This window comes from Astatotilapia calliptera, chromosome 6 (genome assembly GCF_964374335.1).
Source record: "Astatotilapia calliptera chromosome 6, fAstCal68.1, whole genome shotgun sequence".
Taxonomy (NCBI): Eukaryota; Metazoa; Chordata; class Actinopteri; order Cichliformes; family Cichlidae; genus Astatotilapia; species Astatotilapia calliptera.
Window position 1 is genome coordinate 4,870,949 of NC_137427.1, and position 26,937 is coordinate 4,897,885.

The 26,937-nt window shown below is 41.3% G+C and overlaps 3 protein-coding genes across 4 annotated transcripts; 2 read left to right on the top strand and 1 right to left on the bottom strand.

Moving 5' to 3' along the window:
* The first annotated feature begins 410 nt into the window (after positions 1–410).
* Positions 411–9,319, top strand: LOC113023620 (E3 ubiquitin/ISG15 ligase TRIM25-like). 2 transcript variants are annotated; one of them, XM_080302667.1, is made up of 11 exons: positions 411–536; positions 754–1,528; positions 2,194–2,289; positions 2,383–2,616; positions 2,727–2,895; positions 2,989–3,018; positions 3,156–3,221; positions 3,668–3,862; positions 6,233–6,343; positions 6,938–7,054; positions 7,329–9,319. In XM_080302667.1, exons 2-11 carry the CDS (start codon positions 776–778, stop codon positions 7,475–7,477), a joined length of 1,920 nt encoding a protein of 639 aa, XP_080158793.1. In that variant the 5' UTR covers positions 411–536; positions 754–775; the 3' UTR covers positions 7,478–9,319. The 2 variants fall into 2 exon arrangements, with proteins under 2 accessions (XP_080158793.1, XP_080158794.1); XM_080302668.1 differs by having other exon boundaries at positions 533–1,528; positions 3,671–3,862.
* On the bottom strand, positions 9,048–20,198 carry dgke (diacylglycerol kinase, epsilon). Its single transcript, XM_026169818.2, has 11 exons — positions 19,480–20,198; positions 18,854–19,013; positions 18,642–18,761; positions 18,394–18,537; positions 18,146–18,303; positions 17,100–17,148; positions 16,868–16,981; positions 16,639–16,710; positions 15,034–15,161; positions 14,809–14,920; positions 9,048–12,815 (listed from the first exon to the last, which is right to left on the bottom strand). Exons 1-11 carry the CDS (start codon positions 19,929–19,931, stop codon positions 12,594–12,596), a joined length of 1,731 nt encoding a protein of 576 aa, XP_026025603.2. The 5' UTR covers positions 19,932–20,198; the 3' UTR covers positions 9,048–12,593.
* Positions 20,199–22,790: 2,592 nt separating this feature from the next.
* On the top strand, positions 22,791–26,772 carry c6h17orf67 (chromosome 6 C17orf67 homolog). Its single transcript, XM_026169819.2, has 4 exons — positions 22,791–23,285; positions 24,365–24,465; positions 25,716–25,835; positions 26,559–26,772. Exons 1-3 carry the CDS (start codon positions 23,231–23,233, stop codon positions 25,830–25,832), a joined length of 273 nt encoding a protein of 90 aa, XP_026025604.2. The 5' UTR covers positions 22,791–23,230; the 3' UTR covers positions 25,833–25,835; positions 26,559–26,772.
* The last annotated feature ends 165 nt before the right edge of the window (positions 26,773–26,937 follow it).

The window sequence follows — 26,937 nt, forward strand, 5'->3', positions numbered from 1 at the left end:
CACAGCTTGATTTATTTTTCATTTAAAATCCACTATAGTTGTATACAGCGGTAAAGTCACACAACCTCTGTAACTGTCCAAATACTTGTGGATCAGAGTGTAAGTAAGTGTATTTGGTAAATTATTGCTACAATTCATTTATTCTAGTTTAAAAAAGATGTCTTCTGAATTCACCAGTGATTACTAGTAAAAAAAAAAAAAAAAGACAAGAAAAAAACATGTCTTTCTTTTCAGAAGGACAGGTGGCATAAGGAGCAGGTACGTTTTAGGTTAAAGCGGGCACACGACTCTCTTCGAACAGACTTTTTCACCGTTTTCCATTTAAAAAAATGTTTTGAATGTGTAAAAAGGGATGAGAAATAACTCATTTATTTCTCACAGCGAGAATCAGAATGTGTTCATAAAAAAAATTATTTGGCTCTGACGTGCGCTCGGAGGGTGGAACCTGTATCACGAGTCCTGTTGCGCAAGCTGGAAGACTGTTTTTTCTATAGCCAGAAGAAAACTCTAGTTTTCATCACGCGCAGCAGAGGCCTGTGAGTATAAAGCGGTCTGCAGTGTTTTGTTTTGCAGACAGCAGCTCCGCGTGGATTCTTTGTTATTGGTTATTTATGTGCAACGTCATGAACTTTACTGCAGTAAAATGGCTGTTCTGAGTTTTGGTGCGAGTGCGTTTGCCGTTGTTTAACTTCCAGAGGGGTTGGCCTTCGTTGATTATCTGCTGTAATGATAAGTTTCGTTTGTGCCTCGTAGCTTCATTCGCATCAGTCCCATCATGGCCGAAGTGGACGAGTCTCAGTTTTCTATCATGAGTCTGGAGGATGAGCTGACCTGCAGCATCTGTCTGAGCACCTTTGACTGTCCGGTGACCATCCCCTGCGGACACAACTTCTGCCAGGACTGCCTGCTCGCCAGCTGGGAGGACTCGTACAGTTGCCCTCAGTGTCGAACGGTGTTCGACACCAAACCCGAGCTGAAGAAAAACACGGTCCTCATCGCCGTCGTGGAGACCTTTAAATTGAGATCGAGCAAGAGCGAAGACAACCTGAATGAAGAGGAGAGCGAAGAGGAGAGAGGCTATGAGAGCGAAGAGGAGAGAGGAGAGGAGAGCGAAGAAGCGAGCGAAGGGGAGAGCGAAGAAGCGAGCGAAGAGGAGAGCGAAGAGGTGAGCGAAGAGGAGAGCGAAGAAGTGAGCGAAGAGGAGAGAGAAGAAGAGAGCGAAGCGGAGAAAGACGATGTCATCCGCTGTGATACCTGCATGGAAGCAGAAGCATCGAAGACCTGCCTCACCTGCATGGCGTCTTACTGTGAGGAGCACCTGCGCCCTCACCGGGAAAACCCCGTCTTCCATCTCCACGAGCTGAGCGAGCCTGTCGGGGACCTATCGGAGCGCATCTGCTCCGACCACCACAAGCTGATGGAGTTCTTCTGCAGCCAGCATGACCGTCTGATTTGCAGCTTCTGCCTCCAGCATATCCACAAAGGATGCTCCTTCCTAACTCCGGAGGAGCAGAGGAACCTGAAAAAGGTGTGTTTGCATTCACATTGACGATTGTACTGTATTAAACACTGACTTATGTACAGAGTTAACTGTTTCTCCTTAATTCATACATGTTTTAACTTATTTAATTTGTAATATTATAAATCAATATGTTGGTGTGTATATCTTTAAACAAAGATGACAGTCAGCTGACTTCCTGGAGAGGAAACATTCCATCTGTATAAAAAAGATGGAAGTGGGTTCATACCTGAAAAGGGACCCTTGTGTACAATTGTTTGTAAATGACAGCCAAGTTCAAGTCTTCCTTGCTTTAACAAGTTTTTCTTAGTGTTGTATGCCAGGCATTGAGCTGTGTCTGCTTTGATCTCAGGCTGTATATTTAACACCACTGCTTTAGGCTGATGGATCAGGTTGTATTACACTTCTTTTTCCACAATATCTGATTCAATGACTTTGGCCCACACATCTCTAGTCAAGGCAACACTAGAAACAGATAAGAATGACCTCATTATAAATAAAGTTTAACAATTCAAAATATTTCCGCATGTAAGATGTAGTGGAAAAATGAAATAATGGAATAATGCAGATGGTGGACATGCAGTCAAAGCATTACTTGCAAAGTTCTCCAGGCCCTCTGAGCAGTGTCTGTATGGAATTTGTGCACTTAAGCTGTTCTGTGTCTGTTCTTATAGTCTGACCTCAGAGACAAGTTGGGTTTGCTGAATGAGAAAATGGAGAAGACTGAAAATGTTGTGTTTCAAATGAACAACATGCAGAGTATGCTGAAGGTAATTTCCACATGTCATACAGAGACAAAGTAAATGTGCTGGCAGTAACTATGAAAAACTCACTGTTGTCATATCTTATTGTCACTGTTCCAGGATGGAGCAAACAAAAGAAAGACGGCACTCGCAGCTGTCTATCAGCAGATGAGGGACATCTTGGCTCAAGATGAACGCGAGGCCCAAACTGAGGTGGACCGTGAGCTGGAGCTCGGTCAGATGAAACTTCGGGATCTCACAAAGAAGTTCGACGAAAACTATAATAGGATGGGAAAAGCCAGAGAAGATATCAACAGGCTGCTGAGTCAATCCCAAACCTCGGCTTTTCTACAGGTGAGACGAACACCCGTGGAAAACTTAAACTAAAGAATAAGATAGAATGGGCGTGGTTAAGTTAAATAATTAGGAAGTTTAAATAAAAACCTTTCTTTTGCCCCCCACAGGCTTCAGTTGTGTTGCCCAAAGTTGTAAAGTTTGAGCCTCACGTGCCTCGAATCAGCCTGGACTCCAAGAAGGTGATAGCGACGCAGAGCTTTGCTGCAGCCCTGAGGGAGACTCTGATGGAGATGCTTAAACAGCCAGTTGAGGCCAGATTACCATTCTTTAAAGCAGGTCTGTGTGCAGGCACGCATTAGCAGAAAATGTAAATTTGGATTAATATTCTAAAAGATTAACGAAGCCAATCATTTTCACGTTCTGATGCAGATCTTAACACTGGTGCATTTGGGGATTCTGGTGAGTTTCTGTCTTGTGGAAAATACTGTTGAGGATTTTCTGTTAAATGCTCATGAATTTATTCTTCTTCAGTGGTGACTATTTCTTGGGAAGTATTTTGGGAAGCACTCTTTAAATGTAACCTTTGTTTTTAACAGGTGAAACAGCAGCTCCTGTCTCCAGACCAGAAAGTGCTGGAGGTAGTGAATCCCAGCCAAATTCTGGTAAGTTTATATCAGCGAGGAGTTATTATAGGATGATATTTGAATACAGTAACATGTGAACTGAAAGAGTATCTGAAAACATCTGCCAATATGACTATCTCCTAGTGTGATACAGGTATTCACTGTAACTATAATTTTAAAGACGATCTCATGTTAATAATACACGTACGATAACGTGGTCTTGTTGTACAGCTATAATTACTGACTACACCTCCCTGCACTTGTTATTTGAGTGTATTTGCAAGAGAAGGCACACTGTGTAAAAAAACGTATATTACATTTTTATTTAAAATACTGCAAATCATATTGTAATATCGTTAATTTCCTTCCTCAAGCACATACGTGAAAACTATTTAAAACATTACAAGCACTTTGTGACACGTGATTCTTTACAGTGTGATAAAGATGTTCAGAGTGCGTTCTCATTTCACTGTTTCATTACTCAGCAGCGCCTCAGCAGAGAAGCAACCCCTCGTTCCAAAGTCCACTGAGCAGTCCACCCATCCAGCCGTACTACCAGCCGGTTCCCATCCCCGTTTTTATTAGACCACAGCAAAGATGGAATCCACCCCATTATCCACAGACCCAACCTCGATTGCAACATTTTGGGCAACCTCGATTTTATGCCCAACAAAACACAAGTAAGATACAACCTAAAATCTCTCTCTTACACACACACGTCTGTAATGACAAAAATCATATATGTCTGTGTAAACAGCTTAGTCTCCAATCACCACAAACGGGACAATGTGTTAATTAATTGGTGCCCTAACAGCTAATTAAAAATTCAATGACACATAATACCTACCCTTTGCAAGCCAGCTTATAAATGATAAAAGACAGAAGCAAGATGAAGCCCCATTTTTTTAATAAACAGTATAAGATTTATCCAGGATATGACTTGTTACACACATTGAAGGAACACCTTTGTTTTATTTCAGCCTGATATGAAATCACATCTACTAAAAGTCAGTGTGCTTAAGGCAAACTCGATCAATCTGATAGTGCATTTAGTGTTTTAACAACTTACCACTGGGCATGTCTCTGTTCTGAAAGACAACCATGATCGCGCAGTCAGTTAAACATGTGAAGAAGGTGTGTGAAGACCTAGACAGGGATTGGTTCTAAAATGACCTTACTTCATCGCCCATACTCACCCAGAAGCTTACGGACATTTGTAGATGTCCTTCATGGTTTGGCAGTAATAGAATGCAGCTAGGCACTTTTACAAGCTATTAGGCACACTTTGAGGCCGAGTCCTCCCATAACCAGTAAACCCATCATAAATTATTTAAACTTTCAAAGTATAAAAGACACATGTCAAAACGAGCCTTGTGCCAAAGTGTTGTCTTCATTCCTGGCAGTCATTATTAAGATTGAGGTCATAAACTGATCGACCGTAACATTAAAGCCAGTATTGTGTAGATCCTCATTGTGGTGCAAAAGCAGCTCTGACACATTTGTGTTTGCTGTGGCGTCTGGAAAGATTCAGCTTGTTCATGCAGATGCTCAGCTGGATTTTGGTCTGTGGAGTTTGGAGTTTAAGTCGATGGGCTGAACTTTATTATGTTCTTCAATCTGCTCCTAAGCAGTTTTAAAGGTGTGGCAAATCTTCCTGGTGGGGGAGACCACTGCTGATGGGGAGTGCTGTTGCCATGATGAGGAGTGCTTACTCTGAAATGTTTAGGTTGGTTGGCGCACGTCAAAATAATATCCAAATGAATGTTTGGACCCAAAGTTTAAGAACACTCAATTGATTAACTGCAATAAAAAGCACACCATTGATAACAGTGATAAGTCCTCATAAAAAAAAGAGGAATTATGGATTTGATCAACTGGTCCCTGAATGAAATTGACACCCTCTTCTCAACGAGAAGCCTGAGCTCAGGTGAGTCTGAGTGTCCTGGAGGGACTTTCCCTGCTGGATACACGATGGACGGGTGGCATAACTGGAGGGTCGTGTGCCTGGCGGGACTGTCGATCGAGGACATTGAAGTTATCTACCTTTTCGGAACCATGATAACAGGGTTTTTGCTGATCGGAGCTGGCTTGGCCCTGGCTTATCGAAGATTAAAGAAAGCGGAATCGGCTGTTCAAACCCCCACAAGGCTGCCCGCTGTGATTGAAATGATGGGATGAGTCATGCGTTCTTAAAATGGGCTCATTGAGCGCAGCACGGATAAGATCTTGGAGAAGCTTGAGGCTGCCGTGAACGCTCAGAATAAGACCTCTGAGCGAAAATTGGATTACATCCTTGAGAAGCTCACAGCGGTTGTGAGTTCTCAGAATCTGCTCTTTGAGCGCAAGAATGACAACATCATGGAGAAGCTCACGGCTCTCCAACGGGAGATTGAGAGACCAGTGTCAGACTGTTAGAACAGCTTTGAAATTCCAATGAGTTGTTTGCACTAAAGTAAAAACCACCATTATTTCATGCGGCTACCACTTCAGCGCCAGCTGTGGTCTCAAGGCTGGATCTGAACAAAAACACCCTGATAACAGACTGTTCTTCCTATCCTACGCAAGGCCAGCTGAACTCTGGACACACACACACACACACATACATACATATGCAGATATCCTTCCCCGGATCCAACGCCTCCTGCCATGCTTACCTCCCTGTCGATGGAGACAGCGGCTCAGCTGGAGGCGCGAGGAATTGCAGCGTCTGCGACCACTGTGTACATTACAGTTCAGTGTGCCGTGCGTGTCTGCAGCAGTCCTCAACAGTGAAGTTAACAGCAGCAGTAACCAAAGTTCTGGAACCTTTCCAATAAAAACAGCTTCTCATTGAGCAGATGTTGTATGTTGGGTTTGTAAATGTGCCTTTAAAAGCAACTTCACAAATCAAACATTTATAGTAATTCTAGCATTCACACTGTTCATTTTAAACCTGACAAAATGTAATTCAGTATGCCTGTGTACAGTTCAGATTAGTGGACGCGTTGCACATCTCCTGTGTTAACGACAACCGACTAACTGTGGAAGACGTTTTGCATATTTTCCTTTAGATCAAGACAGAAAGCCGCACAGTGCTCCTGGAGGAGGTAAACCAGCCGGGAAAGGATCTGATTTCACCAAGAAAGATAAACCAAAAGGCCATCCTCCTTCTGAGAAATCAAGTATGAAGCACTCACATCCTCATGTGTTATAAAAAATGTCAGACTGCCAGTCAAATGATCAATAACAACACTATTCCACTGATTAAATAAACAGTACACATAACAAGAAGCCCTCTGAGTGCAAACCTCACTCTCTGGGCAGTGTTTACTTTTGAGGGATTATTCCATTTTGTACTTAAGAACTATATAGGAGCTAATGGCTAATATGTATTCATTTGTAAATAACTGGCCATGTAAAACGTGGGCTTATATAATTGTGTACCGCAGCATAAATCATCAGCTCATTCTGTTTCTCTTGACAGTATTTTTTTTTTCAGTATTTCTTTTTAAATTAAAGCACATTTTTGCAGTCAACTTGAAAGGAAGGCAGATGTGAAATGTAGAAGTGAGGTGAGAGGTCAAATGTGACAAACTGTGTGCAAACTATATTGTGATATTTAAAACAAAAATGCTTCCAGAAAAGGTTCCAGCTTGTTGATCTGACCATGGGTTTCTCTACTTTTTGATATTTAATAAATTTAAATCAGATTAGTTTAGCAAGTGTCGCTCATCCTACATTAAAGACAAATTACTAACTACTGTGTTTTCCTTCAGATCCAGACAGGAGGCCGCACAGCGCTGCTGGAGGGCATAAGTCTTCAGGATCTGGGAAAGGATCTGATTTCACCAAGAAAGATAAACCCAAAGGCCATGCTTCTTCTGAGAAATCAAGTATGAATCAAATCCTCACGTGTTATAAAAAATGTCAGCCTGCCAATCAGATGATGAATAACAACACGATTCCACTGATTAAATAAACAGGACACATACAACAAGAAGCTCTCTGGGTACAAACCTCACTCTGTGCGCGGTGTATAGTTTTAAGGGATTATTGTATTTTGTACATAAAAACTGTGTAGGAGTGTTATTTGTTTGTTGATTTGTTTAGCAAGTGGTGCGCATCCTACATTAAAGACAACTGACTAACTACTATGTTTTACTTCAGATCCAGACAGGAGGCCGCACAGCGCTGCTGGAGGGCATAAGTCTTCAGGATCCGGGAAAGGATCTGATTTCACCAAGAAAGATAAACCCAAAGGCCATGCTTCTTCAGGAACACAACACTCACGTCCTCATAGAAATCAGAAGAAGTAGAACCAATATTTGATTTTAATCTGAAGCCTGAATGCATTATGAGATTTGTGTATATATCTTATCTGTAGCTTGCCATCACCAGTGTGTGAGTGGGTGGATGATTGTGTATAGTGTAAAGCGCTTTGGGGTGCTCAGGACCAAGTAAAGCACTATACAAATACAGACCATTTACCATCTATCGGATTCTAATTTAAAATTTATTAACAACATTTAAAGCTCTAGAAAGCCAGTCTCTTTCCTGTATTAGATAAGGTAGTTGGCACACAACTCCACTCATACTTAACTAACTTGATCTTTGAATTCACACATCAATAATGTCACGCAGTCTGCATATTTCCAACTGTGCAACTGTCTCACTCCACATGCCACCATGCCACTGCCATTCTTGTTCATAGCCTTGTTACTTCGCGGATTGACTACTGTAATTCACTTCTTTTTGGTCTTACTCCAACATGTCCAGAACTCTGCTGCCCGTATTATCACCAGGACCCCTTCTATTCACCACATCACCCCCGTCCTACAGCGGCTTCATTGGCTCCCGGTCAAATATCGCATCAGTTTTAAAATACTTTTGTATAAATGTGAGGCTGTTCATCATCTCTCCCCTCCATATCTCTCTGATTTGGTTCAGATCAACTTTCGATCTCGGTGTCTTAGATCCTCTTCTTCTCTTTCTCTCTCTGTCCCCTCCCCTCATCTTGCCACCATCAGGGCTTTCAGCTGCTCTACTCCTTGACTTTGGAATTCCCTTCCTCCTGACATAAGAAATGTCACTTCCTTTTCTCTTTTTAAGTCTAGACTCAAAACTCACCTGTTCAAAATAGCTTATCCCACGTAACCTTTTCCATTCTGCTATTTTAACCCTGTTTTATGATTTTGTAAATTGTCTGCTTTTATGCTTGCTTTCTAATTTTCTGCTGTGTACAGTGTCCTTGAGTCTTCTGAAAGGTACTTTCAAATAAAATGTATTAGTATTATTAGTAGTAGTAGTAGAATTACAGACCTGCTGAGACCTTATTGGAGCAGTTAGCCTCCGATTTCTGGTCAGGTTCTTTGAACTGTTCCACACCGCTCTTTTAACTCTGTCTTTAAAAGTGCTGTGCAATCATCATCATCATCATCATCATCATTATTATTATTTTTATTACAGCTTTGTTTAGTCTTGGATGATGTGTGATTAACACTTGCATTAATACTTGATTTTGGCCTTGGTGGAGACCATCAGTTTTGTTTTTCTTAAAGAGTTTGGGATCCTCTCCTTTTACATCAGAACCTTAAAAATGACACCCAATGTTTCCTTTTTAAATAATGATTTGATGATTAAAAGGATCCAAGATGAATATTACGTGAATAAAGGTCAGCACAAAACACAGTGTAAGTGTTGTAGCTGCTGTTTCAAACTGTCTCTTTATCAGTGTTTGCAAAACTGGTCAATGATTAACGAATTCAAACATCATGTGTCATGTTTGTTAGTGTGTATGTAGCTGCTGTTGTAATCTTTGACCAGAGATCATGGCTGCTGCTTTTCAGATGTCTATATAAAAGTGAATAAAGAGACAAACACGATTGGTTTATATATGAAAATATTTATGGGAATGTCATCAAATTCAAAAGATCGCTTCATTACATTCATTTCAATCAAAATGAGTTTCTCTCACCTGTAGTAGTAGTAACCCATCAAACCCTCGCTACGATTCTTTTTGTAAACAGCTTTGTTTGACATGATTGTTTGATAAAAGCTTTCCCCCCCCTCAGATGGCGTTTCTGTGTTTAAAGTTTTTCTGTTGTTTTTCTAATGGAGTCATCTTGTAATAAAAATTTGTGATTTTTGTGTTTTCTGCAGATGTCTCTCACTCTTTATAATTATTATAATTTTACCCATGTCAAAAAGAAATAGCTATATTCAAATATGCAATAACTAAGTAATATCAACAGCAACAGTGAAATGTAACAATTGAATTTCAAATGCAAGAGCTGAGCTCTAGTAATCTAATCCCAGTGATGGACAGCTGCACAGCTTCACTCAATTTGCCTTAGACTCTAAATAAATACTGTTCTGTGTCTTCATAAATAATAAACTATAAGCTATGACTTGGCAGAATTCAAAACAACAATTAATGTCACAGTCATATCTCCCAAACAAGTTCATTAGCCGCGCTAGCATCACAGGGAGTGCAGTTCCTTGAATGACCACTTGAGGCTCTATTCAAACGAGAGTGCCGTGTTCGAGTGTCCAGCTTTGCCGCAGAAGAAAACACGTTCACAGCTTGATAGAAAAAATGTGGAGGGTTTCATAACAGCTGTGCAGCGGGTGAATTTTATTAAGGCTTATAGTTTGCTTTGTTAGCGCTGTAACAGGTGGATGTCAACACAGACGGCTGTAAACAATCGCTGTCTTCTAGACTTTACCTCAGATAATCGGATTAATGCGATGGAAAATGTAGTTACACTGAGCATGTAATCTTTTCACTGCAGTTATCTTACATATAACTTAGCTTGCTGCTACAGTCCATCCAAGAAGGTTGTGCTTCACTTTTTATAACTTAATTATATTTTTTTTAATTTGTAAATAAATAACAATGATAATAATTTTTAAAAAGCATGTCATAATAAGGGCTGTTTTTTGCATGTTGCACTCATATTTAATTAATAATTTAATTCAATTTTATTTATGTAGAACCAAATCTAGATAGCAGTCGCTTCAAAACAAAGCACTATAGATTCAACAGTAAAGATCCTAAAGTGTACAGAGAAAACTGAGTCGACCCCCTATGAGCAAGCACGACAACAGTGGGAAGGAAAAACTCCTTTTTAACAGGAAGAAACCTGCAGCGAGCAGCTAGGTGTATGGGGGGGAAGACAGGACAAAGAACTGCTGTGGAAGAGAGCAAGACAATGATAATAATAATACTAATAATAATTAATGATTAAATGTAACAGTATTTACACACAGAACTTGGTAATCAAGCTAAAAATGTGGCACTTCACCCTCTCATACAAATATGTCGACTTCTGGCTCAAAATAACCAAAAAGTCCAAATGCTAAAATTTAGGTGACATGACAGTACCAATGTCCATATTTTATATGTTTGGTAAGATTGAGCTAAAGTTACAGAAACGCTGGTGGAATCAGCAGTCTAATTCACGTTTATTAAATTTTAATTGAAAATATGTGTATCTGATGCAGCCATGACACTCACTGCAGCTGTATTCAGCTCCAAGCAAGGATGTTGGCATGTTGTTCCTGCTATGTTAATTATGCTAATTCTCTATAAACAAAAGTATATATCGAATTAGCATCATGCTAACATTTCTCAGGTTGTGTTTAGAGTTTGAAAACTGTAGCTGAGCCTGAGACAGACACTTAGTTTTACTGTTTTGAGTATCACATCGTGATCTGAAGTGCTCTAAATCAACCAAACATTAGGATTCATTGGAGATGACTTTCTCTACAAAACTGTAGTGACTCCTACAAAAAGCAGGGTGTTTTCTCTATAAATATACTAGAAGCATGATGCTAGCGTGGCTAAGGACCTAGTGGCTTTAAAACCCTGTCACATTTAAGCAGAATTCAGTGCAACACAGACAGCTCTGGTAAACATGGATGACAAGGTAAAAGTTCAAGCAGGTGTCCTTGAGCGACAACATTCGCCAAACAAATAGAGGGCGATGAAACCATGCAGTTTGGTTAACTGCCAGGGAGGTGCATATTTTGAAAGCAGTAGGCATCGCGCGGCAAAACTCGTATCCCTGTTCAGCCTTCGGAGCAGCTCCGGGTTCAAAACGAAGCACAAACTAACAGCTACAGACATTCCTGATATGACTCCGAGCAGCAGACCACCTCAAACAGCAAAACACAGAAACACAAAAGTCCTCCTGCAGAAATTCTGCTGAGTACAGAATAAACAGGAATTAGTATTTCACCTGAACATTACATGGATACGTACATGCGTGTAATGATCCTAATATATATGAAGACCACTCTATTATCCTGTCTACAGAAATACTGTCTTAAGTGGGCCACCTTGTGGTGACTTTTGGGTTAATGGGAGCATAATCTCAACAGCAGCTATTACGACGATCGGCAGTAACATCAAAGGTCAACATCCTGGGCAGTTTAAGGTACTTATCAGTGTAAATGCCAAAAAGTGCAACACAAAATATGTAAACAGGAGCAAAACAGAGGAAAAACAACGGTTCAAAATGAAGGCAAAATGGACCCACTAAACTACGTCTACTTGGCAGTACTTCCCAAACAGGCCTCAGCAACTCTGGCTATTTCCTGTAGCTCATACAGGAATGTCAACCATAGTTTATACACTTTAACGTATTATAATTTAACAGTTTGGCAAATGGCAGTGCACTTTAACGTAAACACTGATGTCTGCTGATTGATAACACACTGCGGTTTTATCAGAGTCCATGCCCCATCGAGTCCACACATTTCAAAGCCTGTGTGACTAAAAACCTGCCAGCAGTGTGATGATGAGGATCCTCAAAGATGATAACACATTTGACACATGAGCCACTGGGGCCTGCCAGCAAACGCAGGTCTTTCACTTTTTGTGCTTTTTGTGAAATACAAAATTTGTGGGAAATAAAGCATCAACCAGACAGCGCAACCTGCTGTTCTCTCAACAAACACAACGTCATCACCTGCTGTTGATTTAAACATGGCTTTTAGGGGTCGGTTAAACCTGGGCAACCTGTTAGAATGGCTCACCGATACCTGCAGGGCAGCACGGAGAATTCAATTGTAAATACAGAGTAATAAATACAGTATCGTCGTCTATAGATTATCTATGGCACGGAGGATCAGTGCAATTAAAGAGCAATCTGTCCAAGGAGAGACTGCCTGAGCTCTGAGTTAAAAGGGGAGTGTGTAGATAAAAGACCGAAGAAACAATTCACGCCAGCTCAGTAACAAACTAATCTTTCTCCGTCTGTGAGCTCTCTGAAAAGATTCTAAATTAAAACGTCTGTTCTAATCATCACGATGTGACTACAAAGACCTCGGAGGAGGAAGACTAATGCAAAGGAGGGAATAATGCAAACTAGGCAGAAATAAGTAACGAGGATAACAAGAGCTTTCACGTCACACGATGTTTGCGGCGGGTCACGCTCGAGCAGACGCCGGCCCCGCCGCCCTGGGTGAGTCGTGAGGAGTTGGGCTCTCCGTCTCAGAGGCGCTGGTTTCATCGTCATCATCGTCCGTCTGCTCTGCGCTGTGGTACAGCATAAAAGCCTGGGTCTTATGGGTGATGGTGATGGTGCAGGGACCCTGCGCCCACGGCTCTCCATCCACCTGCATGGGCATCGTGGAGCTCTTCAGAACCAGCTGGAGATGGAAGAGCAGCGCACAATGAAAAAATGTTAGCTAAATCATACATAGGCCTATAGGTTAGCTTAGGCCAATCATTCACAGTCTAAATAGCGATCAAGTATACATACTGGTGCAACAGTGTGTGCTCATGCTAAACATGACCAAATTTTTAAATCTATGTATATAAAAGTGATCACTGTTTCAGGTTTTTTTTCTACTATTGGCTCTGTAGATGACCATATATAGCACACAGGCACACAGCTCCAGATGTGAACACAGATGTACAAACCTTCTGTTTAGGAGAGACAGCCAATCAGAAGAAAGTTGACTTATAGGGAGACATGTATAAGATAAATAAGACTTATTTTGAACTGTGATTAATGCAAAGCTACTCCAGTAGAATCCAATAATACAAATGTGTAGCCCAGAAAAGGTTTACTTTATTACCTTTAATAATAACAACTCAACGTGAGACTAAAATCAGTAACTTTCATCTTTGTTCTTTTTTATTTGTTGTGTTTTTTTTCCTTTAACAACTTTATTTCAGATCAGATTGGCAACAGTCCAGTTTAAAGCTTTCCTCGCCATTAACAGCCTGTTTTTTAAATCAGTATTTGTTTTTTATATGAAAGATTTTATATGTATTCTCTTATTTTTATTTTTTTTTGGAAGGTATGTGTAAGTGCCAACCTAAAGTACCTTCAGAGTCCACCAGGGGGCTTCAGAGCAAGCTTAGGCAAACACTGGATTTGGCCATTAATAGCAGTATTTTAAGCTTTATTTCTAATTCTTCTGATTGAAGCCTGTGAGAGCAAACAAAACAAAAAATGTTACTGATATAGATTATTTTTCTTCTCATCTATAACTCTGTTCCTCCATTACCTACACCCTCAGTTAGCAGCGATGCTTTTAAAATGTATTTAGTTAAATATGTGAGATATTCAAATACCAGTAAAATGAGTTTGTTGTTGTGGGTGCACTCTGGAAGCAAAGTCAAATCCACACGCAGGTGCGCCTTTGCAGTTTTTACAAAATGATGTTTGAAAGTAGCTGCTGTAATCTTAAGGCTTTACACAGCAGGCGTGTAAAATCTGTGCAGTGCTGGAGCCATTTATTCTTTTTTTTCCTTTTTTTTTTGTTCTTGGTTTACTTTTTATCTTGGGTTATTTACAAGGTTTATTTTTAGGTTAATAATTGCTTAATTTTTTGTTTTGTATCTTTGTAAGTCAGACAGGAAGAACTGTAAGGACATTTTCTGTAAGTAAAAGGACTAGTATAGGACCAGCATGCACTGGGGTGGGCCTGTGGTTTTTTCCAGAGCTGGAGAAGCAGCAGGAAACAACATAAAATGGATCTTTGTTTGTTGCTTGCCAAACTGGATAAATAAACCGTAAAAGTTTTGGACATTGGACTTTTTTTTGCCTGCGTACAAAATATCACCACAGTTACAATATTTATGTAGTTAAATATGTGAGGTATTCAAATACCAGTAAAATGAGTTTGTTGTTGTGGGTACGCTCTGGCAGCAAAGGCAAATCCACACGCAGGTGTGTGCATTTATAGTTTTTACAAAATGATGTTTGAAAGTAGCTGCTGTAATCTTAAGGCTTTACACACCAGGTGTGTAAAATCTGTGCGAATATTTCCTGTGTTACAAAAAATGCACAAGATTAATTATTCTCAACTTACTCCCTGATATCATGAAATATGTTCAAAAGCATGCATCAGGGTATCTATTCTGCAATAACGCATCGCTTTTTCACTACATGCTTGGTGTGTGAAGGCCTTAATTAACAGTGAATTTTTTAATGAACGCTCTTTATGTCACAATGTAAAAGGAGAATGAATGAAGGTGAAATCAATCGAGGGTAAATGGACACATGCAGGAGCTCAGTAACAAAAGCCTAATCAGATTAGTCACAATTAGATTGGATTGAGGCGAATGGCAGTGAAAAGTAATTACTGTCGTTCTGCGTGGCCAGTAAATGAGGTAAACAGGAAGCCTTACTCTGACAGTGTGAGCCTGTCCCAGCCGTACAGGGTTGGCCAGCTTGACCTGGATCTGCGCACAGTGGAAGGAGCCAAATACACCCACCACCTCCAACAGGCCATCATCCAGCCTGCAGAGACAGGAAATAGCATGTTTACTTTCCATAGTACCGGTAACCTGAAGCAGTCGGTGCCAGATGGACCGTTTATATTTTCCTGACCAATATGCTCTTAAATGACCTACCGGGTAGGGGGGCACGGTTCATCTCCCATACCCTCCCACAGCCTGCAGCCTCCGCCCCAGTAGCCGATGTTACAGACTATGATGCCCTCCAAACTGGGAAGCTTCACCCTTTCCCCATCCAGTTCCAGCTGTGGCAGGAACACATGCAAACACACATAAATGTTTCACAAATCTTTATGTGTTATAAAAACATTTTTTAATAAGGATCTCTCTTACAATGTCTTATATTAAACAGCTGTAGCTACGATACACACTGATCAAGACATTTGTCAGTAAAACCACCTCAAAATGGGCAAATATGTCTGAAAACGTTGATCAAAACATAGAAAACATCAACCAGGTAAGAAAAATGAGACAGTGCAGACTATAAAATGTCTAATTTGTTTTTACACATTAAATAAACAAATTAATTAGATTAGCATTATTACTGGCAGCACTGGAAACAAGGCTCTTACTAAAGTTAAAATAAACATCTTTACACCTGCAAAGCTGAGTAATTAACACTTCTTGATTCCGAAATGTTGAAACCTATAATTGAAAAGCTGTCAGGTTGTTTTTTTAACCTTTGCACTTTCATTAAAGTGTAATCAAGACAAGTGTGAATTTTTATTAAAGCTTGGCTACATAACAGCACCAAAAACATCTAAACACCCATTCAGCAAACTGTACGGGATCTGATAAAGAACTGGATTACTGCACAGCGTCTTTGGGCTCTGTGACAGGAGACTCTGACTAATCGCAAGTGAGCAGAGGACTGAAGGATTCAAATCCTGTGTGAAGATAATTATTTCTAAAGTAAATTCACATGTTTGTATTTTGGAACTTTCTTTTCATGTCTCATCAGAAGCTTTTGGACCGACTTGGCAACACTGGGACCAGTCGGCTTATATACAGACGCTGTTTTAATTTTAATTTGGATATCTGCCGATACCGATATGAATCCGATATCGTGTTTTTTAATCAATAAAACAGTTTTTTTTATATATATTGCTGCATTTTGTATAAGATCATACTCAAGTTTAAATAAACAACAACACTAAAACTATTCTGTTATACCTGTATGTAAAAAATACACTGCACCCAAAATATTTCATAGTTCAGCAAAACTGATCAATCTAATAAATTTAAACCTGCTCTATCCTCCCTATTCTGGTATTTTAAAGAGTCCTTAGCAGAAATATTAAGCAACCTAACTAACAGGGTTGCAAACTCCCAGCAAAAAAACAAAAAAAACAAATACACGCAGCCGCTCTATCACGTGAGCACACTGCTCCGACATGCTACGGTTATGAGCCGAGTTACACCATGTCGCAAGTTTTGTGAGGTGCTTTTTTGATATTTAATGGATCGGATTACATTTTTTTTATTTCTCTCCGATATCCGATCCAGTAATTTACGTCAGTATCGGACCGATACGTAATATCGGATCGGTCCATCTCTAGATGAGACACTGGTTTCTCTGCCCCCTGCTGAAGTCACAGGACAACCAATTCACATTTATAGAGAAAGCTTGATATGGCAGTGACTTACAGTGACTCGGATTCTCTTTATGAGCTTAAAACAAAATTTGCATAATGCTTCATCACGTGCACAAGTCCACCGTACCTCGATCCTCTTATCCAGATCTTTACATTCCTGCACTAAACAATCTCTGGTGCCATACAGGAAGTACACAGCCTGTGGGAAGAGGAAAGTACTCATTACTACAAAATGAAGCTGCATCTTTATGTCTCTACAAAAAAACAACAAAAATAACAAAAACAGTTACAGGATTAAGAGGTTTTTGCATTCATATTTAAACCCTGAGCCTGCTTTGTTTATTCAAATTACGGACCTTGTTGATGATGCGGCTGGAGAAGAAGGAGGGCGTTTTCTCACGGTGTGCATGGAAACTGAGCGCCATCAGAGCGTCGGGCCCCACAGAGAAGTAGTTGTTCATGGACAGAACCTGAGGAGGAAATCCAGCGTCTGCTTTATAGTACAGCTGAGTGCTTCCGCGGGTCAGGCATTGACATGTCACGAAAGACATCGGTGTTCATCAATCAGCACAGAGAGAAAAAACTCACCTTTGGTTTACGAAAGTAGACGCCTTTTGATGCTACCTGGACTTTCCATCTGAAAATAATCATGAAGGTGTTTAGCGGAATGAAAACAAACACAAACGGGTCAAAACGTTGGATTTCAGGAATCAAAGTTTTATTTCTATTTGGACTATTTACATTTCCTCACGTCTCAGTACTCATGCTGACTGTAATAACATTACACAGCTCTAAATTTTTAAGCGTAAATGATAAAACATAAATGTCCTTTTCATTTGTAATTCACATGCTTTTGAAAGTGCAGCTTGTGACATCAGATCACAAGTGGAAAACATTAAATCCAATGTAAACAACCATGAGGACACAATGTGACCCAGCCACTCAAACCACTTCTCGAGGTCAAGTGAGACGCATTTGACCACATCTGATTTGCAGTGTAAATGACTACAAGCCCACACCACTGACTGAACATGAGCTACAGCCACCTGATGACGACCCTACAGAAGGCCCCAAGCTGAAACATGTTACCCAGTAAAGTTTTTTCATATTCAGCAACGGTTGCTGGAGTTCTGACCTTTTCGTGCTTTACCCTCTCACCCAAGTACCTCTGGAAGGAGGCTAAATTGTGCCAGAAACCGAGGTTTAAGTTTTCTACGAGAATAACAAACGCTGTACCCCTTGATTTATGACCTTAGTAAATACTTTCCTGATGAGTTCATGGTTATGGTTAAAGGTATGGATCCTATTCAACTCAAAAAGGACAATAAAGTAGGGTACATCTTAGGGGTTAGCTAGTGGATGATCATGATGTTGATGATCGACAATGGTCAAAGTGACTCACCAATTAATTTCCTAATATAGAAAGAAAATGTAAACACTAGCCGTCAACTAGAAGACACATCTGACCGCTTTTGTATAGATATAGTCGCCAAAGACACAGGACACAGGGTGTTTTAATTCCCCAAATACCTAAGAGACTACAGTTTTAAAAAGACTGGTGAACCTGATCAGTCTGTTCAGGCATTTCTGACTGATCCTGAGGAGTACCTGTCATCAGTATCAACACCGCTCACCTGTCCATTTTCACCACTTCAGCATCGAGGATGTTACGGAGAACCTGCTCCACGGGGATCTCTCCAGCATAGCCAGCTCCCCAGCCTAAAGTGTTAGAGAGGTCATTTCCTGTCCCCAGAGGCAGGATGGTCACCCTGGGGATGAACTGGTCCTGGCCCTGACAAAAGAAAGTAGAAAAGTGTCAAAGCGAAGAAGTAATGTGTAAAAGAAAGATCGCTCTTTTTTCTTGAGCGCAGAGACGTCTCACCTTTAGCTTCATAGCATCGATGGCATCGAGCACCCATCCCACTGTGCCATCACCTCCACACACCAGCACCTGGACACTGCCGGGGGGGAGGAGGGTGCACAGCTGGAGGGCTTTGGAAGGAGTCAGCTGAGATAAGTCAAACACCTGGAGGTGAAGCAGAAAACAAGATTAGTTCCAGGATCTGAAAAAGAGCAATGACAAAGTTTGCTCTCACTGAGACAAAAGATGCAGGCGAGCTGCAAGCTGACCTGCACCGGGTTGAGGAGGGTGCGAAACTCCCCCAGCAGCACCTCCCCCATGTTGTTCCCACTACGCGTGTTAGCCAAGACCAACACTGGAGTCCAGCCGCTGCCACAGGAAGAGCCGAGCTACAAGATACAAGCAGAAAACGCATTTTTAAAACATCTCCGGAGCACCCGACGTAGGAGCACTATGACGAGGCCAGTCGTGACTTCAACACCTTGCTGTACTCGTCGGGGTGCCTGCGGCGCAGCTTGTTGACACGGTAGAGGTAGTGAGGGGGGATGATGAGGTTGTGGAACTCGCCCAAGTCGCACACGTCTCCATCCGTCAAGCTCTCCATGCAGTCATCGTGCACTGTGGTCTGGCACCACACACACCTGAAGGAGGAGCAGGGGGAGCGAAACTATAAGAAAGGTGATGAAGCACATAAAAAGAAATACTGCCAATGAAAAGAAGACCCTGAACTGCTCACAAAGCGGGGGATGAGTGTCATGCTGAGGTGGGGTCTTTTAAGATTGAAATTTGCTATGTTGAACAGCAGCAGGAGCCCATTAGAGGTGGTTCCGTTATTACATGTAAACCCTAAAGTCATGTTGAGTCGTGAGAAAACCCAGATTTAAAATTCTAAAGAAGAATATATCGATGTGATTAAAAACCAATCTACAAATATAAAAAAGACTAAATAACCACAGTAAAGAGTGAGGTCTTTTATCATCCAGCTCTAACTCAGGAAACTTGATCATTTTTCTTTTAACTCGTGGGTGTAAAAAGAGGCTTTTGGTTGCAGAAACACGGCTGCACATCTGTTGCATCCCTTCAGCGGTTCTCGTCCAGCTACGCTACCTGATGTCGCAGAGCTTCGGCTGGGTCCCACACTGCTGCTTGCATACAGCACAGTAACTGGCCAGAGGCACATTTCCGCGGACCCAGCGATGCTCCATGGCTCCTTCGGGGCTGGAGGGGGCCATGATCTCCTTGCAGGACAGGCTGCGGTCGGCCCGGCGCAGGCACTGCTCGTCGGCGCACACGCCGCAGCAGTCGCAGAAAGCGCCTTGCAGGATGTGCTGGGAGCACACGCAGCAGTAGGTGGGCTTGTTGAACAGGTCGGTGTAGTGCCAGCCGTGCTTGCTCTTGCGAAAGAAATCCTTCATGTGCGATTTCCTCTTGGAGCGTTGTGCGCTGCACCACAGCGTGATGATGACCGGAACCACGACGGCCACGGAGGTCCAGAACAGTAGAGTCCACTCCTCCCGGGAGCCGCAGTCGTCCTGCGCCTCGTCCCCTTTTCCGCACATCGCTGCGGGACCGTGGCGAGACGCTAACGAGCGGAAATCAGTAGAAGGCAGATAAACGGCACCTAAAGGAGACCGGACACGCTCCACAGCTCCACGCGACGCTCATGATCACAAACACTAGCCAGAAGCTGGTTCTGAATCCAGCTAAAATATATTTTCTTGTATAGGAAGGTGTAAACAAGAGGACAGAGATATGACGTTAAAACCACGAGCCACCTCCTGATAGAGCATCAGCAGAGAGTTTTCACATGACAAGATGATCAACCCACGGAGGAAAAAACGTCATGACTTACATACTGCTGGGTAATTTCAGTAATAATGATTCAGCAAACTAAACGCTTATAATAGATGACACGAAGCACAATGTAGGCCTACAATATTTGTAAAATGTTTAAAGTTTTATATTATAGAAGTATTTATCATATTTAAGGAAGCAGGGTGGTTTTCGTGGTTAGCACTGTTGCAAGAAGGTCCTGGGTTTGAATCCAGCATCTCTGTGTGGAGTTCTCCCCGTGTCTGTGTGGGTTCTCTCCGGCTTCCTTCCACAGTCCAAAGACATGCAGTTAGTGGGGTTAGGTTCACTGGTGGTTCTAAAATTGGTCGTAGGTGTGAAGGTGAGTGTTAGTGGTCGTCGGTGTTTGCCCTGTGAGGCTGATGACCTGTTCACTCAGTAAATGTATTGTGTTTCATTTCACCACTGGCCATCCTCATGCTCTTGGTCAGCTGTGTTTGGCATTATAAGGTTAACAGTACTTTAAGAGGAACTGGGATCCCTGAGGGGTGAGACTATTTTCCGTTTCCGTTGGAATGTGAGCGAACACGGAAGTAACTGAAAGTCGACATCTCACAATTCAAATTTCATCTCTGATTCAGCTGCCCCGGCTTGCTAGCAGCTGGTTATCAGCACGCATGCGCCTTGCGAGCGCAGAGCGCATTAGATAATCGCGTCGAGAGAACAGAAAGCTCTCTGGGTCCCGGGAATTAATCAGAGCAGTGACATTATGAGGCCGTAATAAGTCCACGTGGTTATTAGGACACGTGCATTAAGTTAAACGTGCAAAGGGAGTCGCGAGGAAATGGTAACAATGACGCACAATGACGTATTCCATCGAACGTCACCGGAGGCACTCCTGTACAGCAGCTAAATAAATATTAAGGGTTAGATTAGGATGACCAGACTTCAGCAAACTAAATGTAGGCAGGGGAGAGAGAGTGTGGGACACTTTACCCGTGATGCTCAGAGATATTTGAAACTAACACAAAAGTTGGATTTCGGGGACAGAATCGATTTATTTCTCTCTGAGAATAACGTTTAACATTGTTCATAACTGTATTTTAGCTGCTGGTTTATTGAGTTTCGTTAGGATGCATCTGTTTGTATGCTACGGGCGCACCCGTGAAACTCAAATAACTGATTTAACAAAAAAAAAAGAAAGAAAAGAAAATAGGAAACCCTGATCCATAATTCTGCGAGAATCACATTCAATCGGCTCAATCCAGTTTCTAGAGATTTCCCATATTTGCTGCAATTGCACTTCCTTTTCTTTGTGGCAGTTTTTTTTTAAATGAAATTTAAAAAAAAAACCCTCTTAACTTTGCTGTGATTCAGATTTTTTATTTAGCGCAGACATCGTATAAGGTTAAGCTGCAGGGGTAACTTAACATGGAACACCGTCCGAATGTGTGTGACAAAGGATAATGAATAACAACCCTGCTGAGAACGGCTAGACTGCTACTTCACCTTAATTAGTGACTATTCAGTCATATCACTGGTGTTTTGGAGAGTAAAAATTAGAAATGCAAAGTGGAAAAACTGAACGAGAAAAAGGCAGAACATGCCGACTGGTCTCCAAATGGGTTAGACGGTAGAAACAGCGGATCCTCCACTTCCCATGATGCCGTCTTTCACATGTCCGGTCATCGTGGTTATTTCCTCTGACTCGCCTGCTGCGCCACACAGTACAGACTCTATTCACAGGTCAAGCAAAGTGACGTTTCAGTGTACTTTGTGTGGAATATTCTTTAAAAAAAACGCGTTTATTTAATAATGTTGTCTTACAAACATTTTTTTTTTGTAAGAAAAAAGGCAGAAAGAAAGGGGAAAATAAAACGTAGTTAACAGACGGATACATGTAAATATTACATTATGAATGGGGTGCACAGCTGGTATGACATAAAAATATAAGAGCATCTAAAAACAAGACTATAACTATGCATATGACTATGCTTGCAGCACCATCTAGTGGACAGACTTTTACCTGCAACCTAACCTAACACCTACGTTTAATACATTGAAATAGACTTATTCTGCTTTTCCTTGTTTTTACATCTTTGCGGTTCCTAGGACTGCGTTCTTCTGGACAGAGAGCTCGGATGTTGTTCCTGGGATCTGCTGAAGCCACTAGCCCAGCTTGGGGGTCACTGCACTGAGCACTCCGATTACCACTGGGACCACTGTTGCCTTCACCCTCCACATCTTCTCCAGCTCTCTCTCCGTCCTTGGTACTTCTGCTATGGTCGTTTTCCTCTGCTTGTCCACTACTACTATGTCCGGTTGGTTAGCCATCACCAGTTTGTCTGTCTGTATCTGTGAGCTAGACCCCAGCCTCTATGATCTTGTGCTCAGAGCTTGTTCCTGTGCTGCCGTGATTAGTGCCTCTGTGCTGTCTTTCAGAGCAGCCACTGGTAGGATTGTTTTGCTTTTGTTTATAGCCTGGATCTTGTTTGTCCCATACAGCTGACGTGCCTCATCTCTACAGGTATTTGGTGGTTTCAGACTGCTTTTTCTACTTTTTGCTCTATATGATGTCACTGAGAGGATACAGAAGCTCCGCCCAGCTGGCGTGCAAATCTTCTGTTTACATGGATCAACTGATCATAACAAATTTGTCTTAAAGGGGGAGGATCTAAAGCAGCTTGTTTCAGAAAGAGGAGGAACTGATGGGGTCTACAAAAAGCTCAGCATACGATAATATGGATAATTTTTAACACTCAATCATGCAAAACGACACTGTTAGGGTACAATAATAAAAATAAGGAGCTGTAAATTAGTTAGTTATTCACAGGAACTGTTCACCTTTAAAGCATTAATTGGTAAACTATATATCTTTACATGTGCTAATGTGTCACTAATATTTACAGTTTATTTGAAACCTTGGTAGTCTGAGGCAGTGTGTTGTGGCCAGAGTCAAGGAGGAAGCAGAGGAGGAGGAGGATCTCCTCTTTTCACCCCCTCTGGACTCTGGTCAGGACCTCAGAGTTGAGAGGGCTCAGGCAGGAAAAGGGCGAAAAAGAAAAAGATGAAGAAGCTGGTGGTGTTTTTGCTTTGCGTGGTCCTGCTGACCATTTACACAGGTAGGAAATTCTCAGGGAATTGACACATGGAGGACAGTGACCTGTCACATCAGAACACCTTTTCAGGTGCTCTGCGTCTTGTTTTTTGCAATTGTGAGGGAGCTGGTGTAGTTATATCCTTAGACGTTGAAGAGTAATGCATACCATTGTGGTAAGAATAGGTTATTTTAAGGGTAGTTTGCTGCACCTTCCTTTTGTTGTGGTAGAAATATTTACATAGATGTGCAGAAGATCTTTATTTGTATTTTTAGCCCAATCTTTTTGAAACACTGTTGTATTTTATAACAATTGACTTTTGGCCTGATTTAAGCCAGAAGACTTTCATGTCATCAGGATGGTTTATTTTTGTGGCAATCCACAGGTGGACGTACACCGTGAGTATTTTTGCCACGTTTCTCTGAGGCTCCAGGCAGCACCAGCAGCTCAGGCCTGTGTTGACAGAGTTTCACAGCAGCTCCCTGTGGCAGGAGAGGAACAGAAAGCCTGCTGGGGTAACATGCTGCATGGGCTCGACTCCCTGGGAGCGAGGGGGCTGAATGGGCACTTTGTTACCTTCCACCAAATACCCTGCTTCCTAATGCAGGCCCGGGCTTAGAGAGAGAGGGAGACAGAGAGCCCTCACTGGTGTGTGTGTGTGTGTGTGTGTGTGTGTGTGTGTGTGTGTGTGCCTGCCACTGGGGAATAAACAGCCTCACATAGACACTAGCTAAATAGATCAGGCCAGCCACAGCTCACGAGCAGCAAATAGTGTGAGAGTTTTATTTATGGGCCTGAGTACAGCTTTCAGTGAGAGGAATGCTATTCTTATTAACCACAACTTAGCTGCCAAGAAAACAGATGTCACAAACAAAATATCTCAGGCAGAGGTTAAATTCAAAGCAGGCAGTTTTAGTTCCTGAGTCTAAGAATAAGCAAAAACAGAGAAAGCTGCCAAAACACAAACACTGACTCACATCTACAAGGCAAGAGCAAAACAGTCTTATCCTAACCTGCTAAACCTTCTTCTACAGCACCGAAAGAAGTCAACGTAAGTAAACGTTTACTTCCAAACTCTTATCTTTACATTTTTTTCCCTTTAGATGCAAACCCCATAATCAAGGAGAGCGTAGCTAAGCAGCTGCTCCGTACCAAGAGGCAGGACCGGCCAATGAAGGCTGGCTACCCCGATGAGCCAATGAGGGTAAGGTCCACTCAGAGCAAAGAGCACAGTTAGTATATTGGAAAAAGCACAGATTTAACCAAGAGTATTGAACCTCTTCAGTTCTGTTGCAACAGTTTGTGCTGTCCTGTTTGTCAGCAGGATAAAAGCCGAACATTGCAACACAGTGTAAGTGCTGCAAGCAATTTAAATTTTGGTTTTTCTGGTAAATTTGAGACCTGCTCATGTCACTCGTCCATATAATGAATTCATTCTGTGTGTGTTTTAAAGCTTTTAGTTATAGTGTTTAATCACATTTATGCGGGTTAAACAGTTTTAAGTTGAAGATATAAAAGCATAAGCAAATCTGTCTTATCACTTTGTTTCTAGACCAGTCAGCACTGACTCAGGTGAGGAGCTTTGCAAAGGCAGTATTTTTAAAACATTCATAGACCTTCAGAGAACATTTAAAGCGTGTTACAATATTTTATAAAACATTTATTATTATTATTGTTTATAGTCTGCTTAGAGATGGTAAGCGTTAAAGCTTTGTGAGTGTTTTTATGAATGAATTTTTATAATTTTTGTACATTGCAAATACTTTTGAGTTCACCTCATTTTATTAGTCTTTGTTTGTTTAGTGTAATTTAGTGACTCTTCCTGCGTTAAATCACATGCAAAATTAAAATAAGGTCAAAAAAGGTCAAGTGGGACAAGAAAAATATATATGTTAAAAAAAATTAAAATAAGGTAAAAAAACAAACAAATGAAAATTAAATAAAATATAACAAATAAATACAATATAATTCCATCTATTGTATAATTAAAGGGAATTTTACCTAGGATCATTTTTCAGAATATATTCTATGTGTATATTTATAATAAACTGTGTCATTACATATTATTTAATACATATGGTACCTGTAAAAGAAAAACAACAAAAACCTTTGACCCTTTCTCTGTGGGACAAAGAGAGCACGGACACAAAGGTCCGAGTCACCTAATCTAATTTACAGGTTACAGCTGAGACTCTGAGCTTGTCGGTTCCTGTCAGTACCTGAGCTTCTTAAAGTAATCTCTCTGAAAGCACGTGCACTGCTTTTATTACATCCCCCAGCTCTGTACAGGACACGTGATATCACCCTCGGTTTACTCATCTCTGTCACTTTATGTTGTGCTGTGTTTCAGTTTGCAAAATGAGCTCCAGCATTTTTCTTTCGTTGTTTCTTTCAGTGTGCACTCATCTGTCTTTTGGTTCGTCTTATTCAATGATGTCAATCTTCTCCCTGCAGGAGCATCTGCTCCACATGCAGGCTCTGGATCGGAGGGCCCGGGAGACCAACTTGGAGCACTGGCTGAACCCTCACTGCTACCCACGCTGCGACAGAAACTATGGACACCCGGTTTAAAAGGTGGCAAAAGTCGCCCGAAGTCTCAACTTTCACTTCTAACCCCAACTGCAAACTATTCATGAGTGACTACAGCACAGTGCATCTACACAGCAACAGACCCCTCAGTTTTCATCTCAGTCACCTTTTTAGACACCTTTTATTCCCTGATGGCTAAAGCCCTTGTCTCTTTTGAACTGAATGACTTGTTTCTGTATTGGAAGTTTGTCTCTGCTGTTGTGTTAGTGCTCTTCCTGTTTTTTGCGATTTTATCAAGACTGTTTGGCACAACAGGAAACCTCAGAAAGCTGTGAGAAAATATCTCACAGCCAGGGCTCTTTTCTTTGAACACTATTAGTTTTCTTGCTTAACTCTTTTCAAAAGTCAAACTGGCTCACTATCAGTGGTTAAGAATGACAAAATCAGGCTTATTCGCCAGTTCTGAGTTAAATTGTGATAACGCCAAAGTGTCACTTTGACATGAAAGAGGATCTGAGTTCCCTGTGATAAAGTTTCAGTTAAGGGTGAAGTGATGTCCATGTGGTTTGGTCATAAAGATAGTAAACCAAGTTTGGTGGCCTGCTTGAATCTAAAACTATACCTGAATATTAGATGTTAATATGAATATTAAGACTGATTTGTGCCTCACTTCACAGTACATATGGATTTAAGGGGATATAGAATTATTATTTTTTAACTACACTGACAAACTTGTTTTTAATCTGAATTTGTTTTCTCTCTCTGCAGTAAAAGGCCTGCTGTGACTGACTGACCGTGGACTGAAGCTGGAGTCTCTTTTCTCATTATCTTTCAATCTAATGACCAAAATATGCATGTGTTGTATTATTTCTAGAGTGAATTCTTTGTAATTTGCTCCTTTACGCCTTTATTTCTGTAGCTGCACAGACTGAAATTTGTTAATGAATAGAATAAAATAAAATAAATCATAAGCTCCAATAAAGTTGTATTTATTTGTTTGAATAAGAGCGAGACTGCAGACCTGCATGCAGATCTTAATCATTTCCTTTTTTCTGAAGACAGTCGACTGGATTCTGGTTTCAGTGACATAAAAGTTTTAGCGCCTCAAGTTATTTGCATATTAGATGGCGTTTTTTTCTCTGCTTAA